General features: G+C 39.1%; 1 protein-coding gene across 4 annotated transcripts; it reads left to right on the top strand.

Annotated features, from left to right (window-relative positions):
- Positions 1–1075: 1075 nt before the first annotated feature.
- LOC112282038 (pre-mRNA-splicing factor ATP-dependent RNA helicase DEAH1) lies at positions 1076–11076 on the top strand. 4 transcript variants are annotated; one of them, XM_024519164.3, is made up of 28 exons: positions 1076–1410; positions 1945–2136; positions 2491–2621; positions 3036–3224; positions 3353–3415; positions 3870–3962; positions 4085–4118; positions 4259–4316; positions 4435–4494; positions 4659–4730; positions 4939–5002; positions 5193–5272; positions 5412–5479; positions 5591–5645; positions 5970–6027; positions 6391–6462; positions 6661–6729; positions 7023–7112; positions 7278–7364; positions 7604–7719; positions 7865–7931; positions 8071–9111; positions 9320–9382; positions 9599–9722; positions 9879–9979; positions 10118–10180; positions 10345–10417; positions 10744–11076. In XM_024519164.3, the coding sequence occupies exons 2-28, from the start codon at positions 2037–2039 to the stop codon at positions 10791–10793; spliced, it is 3141 nt and encodes a 1046-aa protein (XP_024374932.1). In that variant the 5' UTR covers positions 1076–1410; positions 1945–2036; the 3' UTR covers positions 10794–11076. The 4 variants fall into 4 exon arrangements, with proteins under 4 accessions (XP_024374932.1, XP_024374955.1, XP_024374939.1 ...); XM_024519187.3 differs by having other exon boundaries at positions 1117–1254; XM_024519171.2 differs by having other exon boundaries at positions 1271–1410; positions 1941–2136.
- Positions 11077–11862: the final 786 nt, after the last annotated feature.

Below are 11862 nucleotides of genomic sequence, written 5' to 3'. Positions count from 1 at the left end.
CTTGTCCTTGACACAATGATGTAATAAATATTTATTGAAGACAAAATACAAAGTCTAATGAGGTCTTTTTGTCTTGTTTCTTTATTTATACTATTGCAATCAAATTTTGTAGAAGCTTCTGAAAGTGGTTATTAATTTTTTTAAATATTATAAAAATATAAAAAATATCCCATGTCAATATCTACAAGCTTATGGTTTTAAAAGGTTTTACAAATTTCTAAAGATATATGAAAAATATACAAACATTTAAAAATTATAGAATACATAAATATATCAAATTTTATGCTTGAATTTATAATCTTTTGTTTGGTTGTAACTAAATGTAATGCAGTAGTAATAAGAATTCAGATATAATTAAGTAAAAACACTTAAAAAAAGATTATTATTTTTTTATCATTACAATTTAAGTTTAAAATGTATAAACTAATATAAAAATTTGGTTTTTTTGTACTATAGAGATTTAACAACTCAATTTTATTCAAAATAAGATTTAAAAAAATTAAAACAGAATTATTTTTTGTGTTGTATGTTTTTTTTGTTTTTCTTTCGTATTGGAAGTTTTTTATTTAGGATATTTTTTACAATTAAATTTTGAAATAAAATATCATGTCATGAATTAGCTTACTATTTAATATGTTTTCTAATGTCAAATCTAAAAGTGTATATGTACAATTAGCATATAAAAAATTATCTAAAGTAATGAATAATTCAAATATCATTTTTAGAAATTATTTGAAATTAAAAAGTAAAATGTGGTTGACTTGTGCATATTACTATCATATTGCATAATTAATTCATGCACAACATATATGAAACATTAATGCAACAATCTTATTGCAACTTTTATTGTTACATAATGAACCAATGCTACCATCCATAAAATATTTGAATGTGTACACTTTGTAAGATATCCTTATTGAAAGTATGGCAGAATTGGAATTAGCTTAGACGGTTTTCACAAATCACAAAGCTGGGAATTAGGGTTTTGGGTCAGTAGTGTACAATGTTGGAAGAATTATCGCAAGTCGAATAAGGGTTCGGTTTTTGTGAAAGCTGGAATTGCAGAAGTAAGGGTTGGTCGTCCGTGTTGTGTGATCATGTTGTGTCGGTCGGCATCACCATCTCCATCCAAAACAGAGCACGAGCAATGAATAGCTCCGTTGCGGGGGTCGAGGGCTAGGTCATGGATTCGACGACATCACGATTCCGTTGCATCTCTTCCAATGGAGGGTTGCGTGGAATTTTGAGTGCGCGGTGTGTCCAACCGGGACCCTGATTGTGACCAATTTCGGAGGCGATTTGTCGCCACTTTGCAGGGATTAAAATTAGTTTAGTCTCATTCCTTGCTTCACTGGAAATTGTAGTTTCGGTGCACAAAGTTTGAAGGGATTCGAGGAAGAGGTTTTTGAGGTTGGTGGGTTTTTCTCTTAATCAGCGTGTGTTGTTAGTGTTGATGATGTAATCACGTGGTTTCTGGCAAATCGTAGTGGAGGTCTTGGTGTGGGGAATTGAGGTAGGGGTGCGAAGCGGAGCTGATCATGCTGTAGGACTCGGGCTCTCGAACCAGGAACATTTGCGATGGCGTTATTGTTATGCTAGAGTAGATTACTGTGTTGAGATCACTTTTGTTTTAGTTTTAGTTTGCTTGTTTGCTTGTTTGTTTGTTTTTTTTCAGTTTTTGTTTATTTGGAGAGAGTGGTCAGCTGAATTGTTTGTTTATTTAATTTTTTTTAGTGTTGGCGGTGTCGTGACGCGTGATGCACAAGCTAGGGTTTTAGTTTTATATTATTAGCAATACTTGTTACTGATTGCTGAGCCAGATTGTCACATGGGGCTGTGATGTCGCTCCGGAACGTGGTGATTACGATGTTTCTTCCGACATTGTGCCCTTATCGGCTCAAGGAAATTGGAATTGACTGTGACGTCGTTTTGAACACAAGTTAGGTGGTGAAGCGGAGGCTTCCTGCGAGAGACTAGAAGGGCTCTATGTAGGCATGGAGGGGTTGGGCAGAGCGGGCAAGTTTTGAGCTGTCAAAATGGCGGACGAAAAGGCGACTCGCCTCTGGGTGGGTGACCAGTTGATGAATTTGCTTGGATACAACACCCCTACAACTGTCTCGTTCGTCATTGGAATTGGTACAAGAAATTACAATTCACCGCCTTATTTGCATTGTCTACTGGTTTGATATTGATGTGCAAGTGTCGAGGTCAAGTGATTAAAAATTTGAGCACAGAGGACATTCCTTTGATTGCTTTTGCGACTGCCATACTTAATATTTGTTTAATCAAATATTTTGCATAAACTACTCGGCTTAATTCCTAGCGGAAGGATCAGTTGCTAGAGTACAACTAGCACAATCAGCAGGCACAATAGCTGTAAGTTCTAGCGATGTCGCATTCTGGCAGTGCCACCGCAACGAGTCGTGCTCATGCGTGTTCATGTGAGTTCAGTAGGATTAATCCATCTTTTCTTGTATTTCTGTCTTGCAGCTAAAAAGGCAAAGACTTCTAGAGATTTAATTTCGGAATTGCAGAGTTTCGATTTTCCGGCTTCTCAAGATACAGAGAGATTTGTTCAGGAGCTGCAGAGTCGCTTACCTCGGAAGAATTCTGGCTTGACTGTAAGTTATTTACTGCATTACCTCTGGCGCAGTCTTCATCCCGACCGAGTGGCTCCGCACTCGTAGTCAGGGTGCCGGGTTTAAGGTTTATGATTTTAAATAACATGGGTCGTATTAACTGTACAAGGCTCCAATCAGTGATGTTTTTCAACCATACCATTGCAACATTTGCAGTTACAGCAAATTTTGAGGATATGTAGTGATATCTCGAGCGGTCTGGTCAAGGCTAATCTTATTATAATGTCATTTGTTCCATTTAACTTGTCACTCATTAAATATTGTCGAAGTTAAGCGTCGTCAAACACAATTGTGGTTCAGGGTTTAGGGTTTAGGGTGTAGGGTTCGCTTGATTGTTATTGCGTTTTCTTACACGTACTTTCTTAGGATATCTAATGTTTATGTGATCTGGAGCAGGCATATCAGAAGGCAGAAAAAGAGTCTGCTCTCTTTGTAAGAAAACAGCAGCAGTATCAACTTTTGGATGCCGACGACGACGAAGAGGAAGAGACAGCGAGAGCACCGGCAGAAGTAACGCAGAAGGAGGAGCGGAAACGTAAAAAACACCTTCGTAGGAAACGCGATGAGGATGTGGACGAGGATGAGGTTTGTTGAAGTTTTTGAAGTATGCATAATTATGATACATAACTTTATAAATTGAATCCTGAGCTTCTTGGTAATTATTTGATCGGACCTCTTCATGAGTCATCAGTTAACGTGTGTATTATTTCTAGGAAGTTGTGTTTACAAAGAGAAGGGGAACACGTGCCGCACCAGATTCGGATGACGATGAAGAGGTACGGTTGTTGTCTTCTACATTGTGTCGTGAGAACTATGGAGTGCTTTTTCTTCAAACTGATTCGCAACGCGTAAGACGTAATCATTTGGTTGGAACTGGCGATTTCGATGCATAAGATTTATAAGTTAGCGATGGTTTCTTTTTGGTGAATACTTGGAGGGTATACGATTATTGTCCCTTCATTCGTTAATCTAGTAGCTTCTGCTAATAGAGCTTTAAGCTATCCGGGATTATTCAATGAGGTTGCTCTTCGGATTTTGGGATTTTGCGCAATTACGTTTTGACTTCGAGCGCAGAAGTGTGACAATGGCTGAGTTGAAGGAGAGGTGTGAGAATTGGCTGGTTGTTTAGGTTTCTGGTGTATTATGCCTTGCATATCTATTGGGAAGTAGTGTTTGAGTGATTTTTTTGGTTCACATTCGGCCCATCATTTGAATGCTCTCATTGTGCAGGTGCAAAGGGAAAGAGCCAGAGAGCAGGATCAGCGGGAAAAAGAGGAGCTGGAAGAACGTCTACGGGAGAAGGATGCTGCTTCGACCAGGAAGGTGGGCAAAGGTTTCGAGCACCATAGCATTGGATCACGTTAATTCTGGTTTCAAATTTTGATTCTCTGATACTCTTATATTTTAGATGAAAGTCAATAATTAATGATTTTGTTTGTGAGCAGGTGGGCGAATTCAAGCTTTCAAAGAAACAAGAAGGTTAGGATAATACTGTGTCATTTTCAATTATTCACGTACATCGATAAGTTGCTTGCATATCAATGAGAGAAACAAGCGTCTGTTAATGTCCTTCTCCTAATTTGCCGTGGACTTGCCACCATCAATTGCGCCTTGCGCAGAGGAAGCGAGAAGGAGAAGTGAAGCTCAGGAGCGGAAGGAGCTTCTTCCTAGTCTAAGGTATAATTTCACATCCTGATGCAAAATGCATTTGTGGCTACATGGTTGGTTTCAATAATGGTGGAAATTTGACCTTGCTTGACAAGGAGCTGACTTTTGTCATTCTTGTATTTTGCAGGGAAGTTTCAAGAGAAGAGTATCTAAAGAAAAGAGAAGAGAAGAAACTGAAGGAATTGGAGTAAGTGTCTCAATAACTTCTTTTTAGGTTAAATCTGTTTCGGTTTTAGAGTGTAGGAACTGTAGGGTTCCATGAATATTGCTTCTGCAGCTAATGTAATTTCTGTAGATGTTTATTGGAAGGACACACTTAATGACTTCACATATTTCCCTTGATGTGGACAGGGATGAGTTGATTGATGAAGAATTTTTGTTCGGAGGCATGAAGTTGACAGCCAAAGAGCAGGCAGAGTATAGGTTAGTGGACACTTTTATTTGTTTATTTGTTTATTTATATTTCTGGATACGTACATTACGATGGGCACTGTTTTGCAAGTTTGGGCTTGTTCCTTCCTAGTCTGATTGTCCAAGTTCGTTGCGTGCAAGTGTTGTTTATATTTTCATATTTGCATCCAAGCCTGGTGATAGATTTTGTAACTCTTTGCTGCGTATTCTCTTACGCCAGGTACAAGAAGCAAGTCTACGAGTTAGCAAAACAGCGTGCACAAGACGTTGATAATATTGTTGGGGTACTGGATGTTGACCATGCTTGGATAACGTTTGAAGATGCATAATATTAGCCTCTTTTTCTGACCACCTATAAGTCAATATTCATTCTAATCGGTCAGTATTGCTTCTTAGCATATTTTGTTTAAGTGAATATGAATGGCAAGAGTGATAGATACGTTTTTGAATCTAACAATATAATTTGGACCTCAGTATCACATGCCTGAAGCGTATGATAAGGCAGATAGAGTTACGCAAGACAAACGATTCGCCGTTGCTCTGGAACGCTACAGGTGATTTCTTTGACCATGTCTGTATTATATGATCAGAGTGTTGAGTCCATCGCGAACAATCATGAATGAGGGATCAAACGCCTCTTTGATTCAATTCCCTTGTTGCGCATGCTTGGTTATATCTCTGTTCTTTTTACAGGGATGTTGAGGGGGAAGAACGTGCAAATAATATGGCCGAACAAGAAGCTTGGGAGAAACATCAAATAGGTACAGTCCCATTCTTTTGGTTCAATAACACACCCAGTTACAATTGGATAGAATAATGTTCTGTACTTCAAGGAGCAGTGTGGAAAGTGATTGGTTGCCCTCTTGTTGCAGGTAAAGCTACTTTGAAGTTTGGAGCAGCTGACAAGAAAAAGGATGATGACTATGAGTGAGTAAAATTCTGCCTGGTGTTTTCTGCTCTTTCCTTGAGTTTGATGGAGTTGTGCAACCTTGGTTCCTTTTGAGAAGAGGCACTTGATCACTAGATTTTTCTTGAGCAGATCCCACAGATAACTTTGGGGCTAGTACACAATATTTTATCTGGCCTTAGGGTTATGAAGAGAAACTCCGCATGTAAGATCCAGTTTAAGGAGCTCTTGAAGGCAGTGAGAATGGTTTTATGTAGAATTTTCACGGCTTGTAAAGTTATTTGTGATGGATCTAGTCAATGGTCACAAAAATACTCATCACGTGGACGTTGCGTTTTGAATAGATACGTGTTTGAAGATCAAATTGATTTTATTCAAGCCGCCACTATTGCTGGAGATGAGGTACGAGATTGTCTTCTTTTAAAGATAGAAGCAGTTTGGCGTGTTGAAAGTGGCTGATCTCTTGCGATGTTTTGGTCCGGTCATCTTTTATGGTAGTTTTAGAAGTTGGTAAGTTGTGATATTTTTCAGTCTTTATTAAGCTGGTTAATCATCACAAACTTAATCAAAGATTCCACGCTAGTCACTCAAAGTTGTTATTCATCATTTTTTTTGACGGTTACGCTAGTTTTGTACTTCCAATGATGTCAAGATAAATGAAGACGTTTGAGTCCATGATTTACATCTTTTGAAAGGTCTCGTCCTGTCTCACTGTGCATTACATAGCTATACATTACCTTGAAACCAGCTTCTGTCTTATGGCAGGTTGACGAGGATGCAGAATTCGAGAAGAAAGCTAGAATGTCAGCTGCAATAACTGCTCATCAGAAGATTCTGGTCAGTTCCAGAACCATTTTTCAACTTGCGTGTTAAATCTTTCATATACTATACTTGGAAATGTATATACACCTATTCACTTGTTTCATTACAGCTGTAGAAAATGCACAAGGATTATTGTAGGTTTAGGATTGTTGCTGTTGGCGGGGGTTGATGTGGAATTATATGTTAATATTCATAGAATGACATTGATAACAGGAGGACCGGAAATGTTTGCCCATATTTGCTTACCGAGAGCAACTGCTTGATGCAATTAGGGATCACCAGGTCAGACATCTGAGCCAGACAATGCCTATATTCGACCTACTGTAATATGTGGCTACTATTGAATGTAACATTGATGTCGAATTGATTGTAAGAAAGTACAAATTTCTGTTATGCAATCTCAATTGTAATGCTCCTGATGTGTGGTGGTCGCAATGGTATGCATTTTTATATGAGGGATTTTTACATGATTTGAAGTTTTTTTAAAAAAGAAAAGAAAACGCAAAAAGTTTTATTTTTATTTTTATAATAAGTTCGTATATATTAACGAATATTTTGAATTTGAAAAAAATCAGATTCTTGTAATAGAAGGAGAGACGGGGTCTGGAAAGACCACTCAAATTCCGCAATATCTCCATGAAGCTGGATACAGCAAGCAGGGCAAGGTAAATGAAACTTCGAATATGATTACATGTGGAGTTGGTGATCTTACATGCATTGGTCTTTGTCTCCTTTCAACAGTGAGTTCACCGATGTGGCATTTTGATGATAAATCTGAACCACCAGTGTTGTAAATTATTTTTCTTATATTGATTGTGATGCTGTAACAGATTGGTTGCACGCAACCTCGGAGGGTGGCAGCTATGAGTGTTTCTGCACGAGTCGCTCAAGAGATGGATGTCAAACTTGGTCATGAGGTTAGTTATCTTAAGATCTTGAATTGCAATGAAATGGAGCTCCATTAGAAGAGCTGTAATGTAATGAGGCAATCGTGTCTCTTGATGAATTCTCAGTACTTACCTTCTACAACATCATTTTTAAAAGTCATCAACCATCCGAGTTGGCCCTTTGCAAGAGTACATGGGGACGTCCAGGGGTGCATGGCGGTGGAGTTTATGTTATGGTGAATGTCATTTACATGAGTGGGAAATTCCAGGTTGGATATTCGATTCGTTTTGAGGATTGCACGTCTGATACTACGATATTGAAGTATATGACGGACGGGATGCTTCTTCGGGAGTTTTTGGGTGAACCGGATCTCGCCAGCTACAGGTTGGTTGAAATTGCAGATGTTCTTGTTTATTCTCTTTTGTTATTGTGTTGTCTCTGCCCTAGATTTGCTTTTAGTTGGTCTATTTAAATCACTGCAAAATGGAATTAGGATTTAGTAGAATGTGTGTGTTCTGCGTTGTGACAGCGTTATGATGGTCGATGAGGCACACGAACGAACGTTGTCAACTGATATTCTATTTGGTCTAGTTAAGGTGAGCTCGGCGCATCACATTCCCATCTACATGCTCATTACTTGGCCATACAAGTGGCCCTGGCATTGCACTTGTAAAATTTCGTAATATTTGGAGTGCTTTAAGCCAGCCCTGACGGAATGACTTCTGATCTGAACAGGATATTACGAGGTTTCGGCCAGACATAAAGCTCCTAATATCGAGTGCTACCCTTGATGCACAAAAGTTTTCTGATTATTTTGACGGAGCTCCCATTTTCCGTATACCAGGGCGACGGTTCCCAGTAGATATTTTGTATACCAAAGCTCCAGAAGCTGATTATTTAGAGGCAGCTATAGTGACAGTTCTGCAGATTCATGTGACACAACCACCAGGGGATGTTCTAGTATTCCTTACTGGTCAAGAGGAAATTGAATCAGCAGAGGAGATTTTGAAACACCGAACTCGAGGGCTTGGCTCCAAAATAGCTGAACTGATCATATGTCCTATCTATGCTAATCTTCCACCTGACATGCAAGCTAAGATTTTTGAAGAAACGCCTGAGGGGGCGCGGAAGGTTGTGTTGGCTACAAACATCGCAGAGACATCTCTAACTATTGATGGAATCAAGTACGTGATTGACCCTGGTTTTGTTAAACAGAAAAGCTACAGTCCTCGGACCGGTATGGAGTCATTGATTGTTACTCCAATATCTCAGGCGGCCGCCCAACAACGAGCCGGTCGAGCTGGACGTACCTCTGCTGGGAAGTGCTTTCGTCTGTACACTGCATGGTCGTTTCAAAACGAAATGGATGAAAATACGATTCCTGAAATTCAGAGGACGAACCTTGGCAATGTGGTTCTCTTACTGAAAAGTTTAGGCATCAATGATCTCATCAACTTTGACTTTATGGATCCTCCTCCTGCTGAGACTCTTTTGAGGGCTTTAGAGCAACTATATGCATTAGGTGCATTGAATGATCGTGGAGAGCTGACGAAGATGGGAAGGCGAATGGCAGAATTCCCGATGGACCCAATGCTTTCCAAGATGTTGGTTGCCTCCGATAACTATAAATGCTCTGAGGAGGTCGTCACCATCTGTGCGATGTTGTCTATCGGAAACTCCATTTTCTATCGCCCTAAAGACAAGCAAGTGCATGCTGATAATGCACGCATGAACTTCCATGCAGGGAATGTTGGAGATCACATTGCCCTTTTAAAGGTATGTAGTTTTATGAACATGCACAGAAAATTCGCTACCCTGGAATGGAGGGAACATCCTTTGCTATTAAACGCAACATTGTTATGATTTAGACTCAATCAACTAGTTCATATTCAAATTGCATCTTTATATTTGTGTTTTAGAATTAAATTAAAAAGGAAAAACCTTTATTTATTTATTTATTTTTATATTATTTCTCTTCTTTCAGGTTTATGATTCTTGGAAGGAAACGAATTACTCAACACAATGGTGCTACGAAAATTACATCCAGGTATACTTCATGCTTAAAGTTAAGGTGTTACACCGCTGCTTGCTTGTTTTTGCGATGGGTATTGTGATGGTAATTAGCGGGCTCATCGAAGCTTGAAGTTGTGGACATTTTGTAAAAGGATGAGCTAGCATCAATATCGTGATGATAGTATCAATCTTAAAGCCTGCGCGCGAGTGTGAAAGTAAAATCTGTTGTCTAACGTTGTGTGGAATGTAGGTACGAAGCATGAAGCGAGCACGCGACATTAGAGATCAATTGGAAGGTCTTCTGGAGAGGGTGGAAATTGAGTCGAGTTCCAATCCTAATGAACTTGATAACATAAGGAAGGCCATTACATCTGGTAGGACCTTGGAACATGTGCCAGTTCCAACTGCTAAATTGTTCTTGTGTAAGTTTTATTTGCGTCTACTTGTGCGTCGAGTGTACCAGTTATATGTGATTGCGTCTATATTGCTGTCAAGCCAGCGAGGCTGATAATGTATGCCGATTTTCGCAGGCTTTTTCTATCACACAGCAAAACTTCAAAAGAACGGCACTTATCGTACAGTAAAGAACCCCCAAACAGTGAGCATACACCCAAGTTCTGGTCTTTCTCAGGTACGATACATCTTAAAGTTTTATAATATTCATTTGTAGCACTTCCTGGAACTGTCCTTGTTTTTAGGTTCTTTTCATATACAATTACGGATTGAACACCAGGATCATGCAAAACTGACACAGCCTCGCTTGAACTAGGTTTTACCAAGGTGGGTTGTGTACCATGAGCTTGTTATGACAACGAAGGAGTATATGCGACAGGTTTCCCTTTTTTCAATCTGATATTTTCCTTTCGTGCATTTTCACCCATCGAGATATTAGCTCTGGCGTCTGTATGTACCCTAAGGAGTTACTGCTTTTCTTTCCTTGAAAACATTGAATATTACAAATTAGACAGTAACATGGATACGTGGCTTTTATGGAAGGTAATTGAAATCAAGCCAGATTGGTTAGTGGAGATTGCGCCTCACTACTACAAGCTCAAAGATGTAGAAGACTGTAAGTAATCTCTTTCCCCCTCATTTTGTAATTCATTCGATCTCGTTCATGCCTTGGCAAACCTAACCCACGGATATATTCTCTTGATTGGGTCAGTCGTGTAAGAGCCCGTTCATGTGTAGAGTCCTTTTACGGATGTAATAACGGAATGGATTAAAGCTAGAACGCCCTAATTTAAGTTTAACTCACTTTCGCTATGGTTATTGCTTCGCTTCAGTGGTTGCAGCAGGCTTTGCATATTGGTTGATACGTATCATCCTTACTCTAACCTTGTGATTTTAAGATATTACATAAACCTGGGTCGACGCATATCTTCCTCTGTGCAGCTGGTGCTCACAAAATGCCCAAGGGAAAAGGGAGAGCTAGTTTGGATTAGGCGTGGAAATACCCTACAGTGCAGGGTCGTACTTAGAAGTCATGGATGCTGCACATCTAGTTCAAGAGCCAGATTATTTGAAGAGTAATTATGGCGAACAGGATTGGACTTGAGCGGGACCGTTGGTCTTTATATCATTTACTGAGCCGATAAATGGAACTGATTTTCGTAGTAAAACTATGTACTTATAGTTGGAGCTTCTTCAGAAGATGACTGGATGTCAAGGATTTTTTTCATCAAGCTTTGGATAATGATAACTTCAGAGATCACAATTTTCTTCAAACACTAATTGCAATCAACATGATTCCATAAGTAGTCGCTGGAAACCGTCATACTTAGAGCACATCATTGTCGCCTCAATGTTGATTTGACGCCTTGGATATTCATACGCTGTATGTATTTAAAGATATTCGTTGAAGTCTAACCAAATCTCTCATACTCTATACAGCTAGTCCATCGCAGCTGATCTAAAAACAATCAGTTGCAAAAAGTATTTAACGTTTACACCACGTATCATGCTGGGGTCAATCACCGTTAATACTGTAGACCTCCCAATCAATCACAATTAAAGCCTTCGTTGCATGCAGCAATCACGCACACGAAAGCACAATGAAACGTAAGCAGAACGACAACAGGTACGTCGACGATCCTCTATTACTCTTCAATGTTCAATTGAAAGCACACTTCTCAGTAAGTTTTACAAAAACTTAACTCTCCAATCCAACACCCTAGACTGCCGAACCTTAAGTACCATTGCACCCATCCCAAGCTAGAAAACGTAGAACACACAAACTGCTCCACAAGCAGAAACAAACCAAACAATACCATTCAACACGTAAGATATGTTTACACAATGATGCAACAAAAATAAACACGAAATAAAAAATGTACAATTTCCCAGCATATACACAAATGAAATCACGTAAACATATCTTAAATTACATCACAAATCCCCTAAATAACGCTTCCAAAACAACCAAAATATAAGTAAACCACGAAACCCAATCAATAATGCAAAAAAATCCCTGTCAAACCTCCTAAACTACATCGAAAATATGGTAACCAACTA

This window comes from Physcomitrium patens, chromosome 1 (assembly GCF_059467195.1).
Source record: "Physcomitrium patens ecotype Gransden chromosome 1, ASM5946719v1, whole genome shotgun sequence".
Classification (NCBI taxonomy): Eukaryota; Viridiplantae; Streptophyta; class Bryopsida; order Funariales; family Funariaceae; genus Physcomitrium; species Physcomitrium patens.
This window is presented reverse-complemented; position numbering and strand designations above follow the sequence as displayed.

What these genes read in the sequence shown, in the direction of transcription:
- LOC112282038 (XM_024519164.3), top strand. Translation starts at nt 2,037, where the DNA reads ATGGCGGACGAAAAGGCGACTCGCCTCTGGGTGGGTGACCAGTTGATG. An exon ending in CCACTATTGCTGGAGATGAG is followed by an intron (nt 6,028 to 6,390) that starts GTACGAGATTGT and finishes GTCTTATGGCAG; the next exon opens with GTTGACGAGGATGCAGAATT. An exon ending in ATGTCAAACTTGGTCATGAG is followed by an intron (nt 7,365 to 7,603) that starts GTTAGTTATCTT and finishes GGGAAATTCCAG; the next exon opens with GTTGGATATTCGATTCGTTT.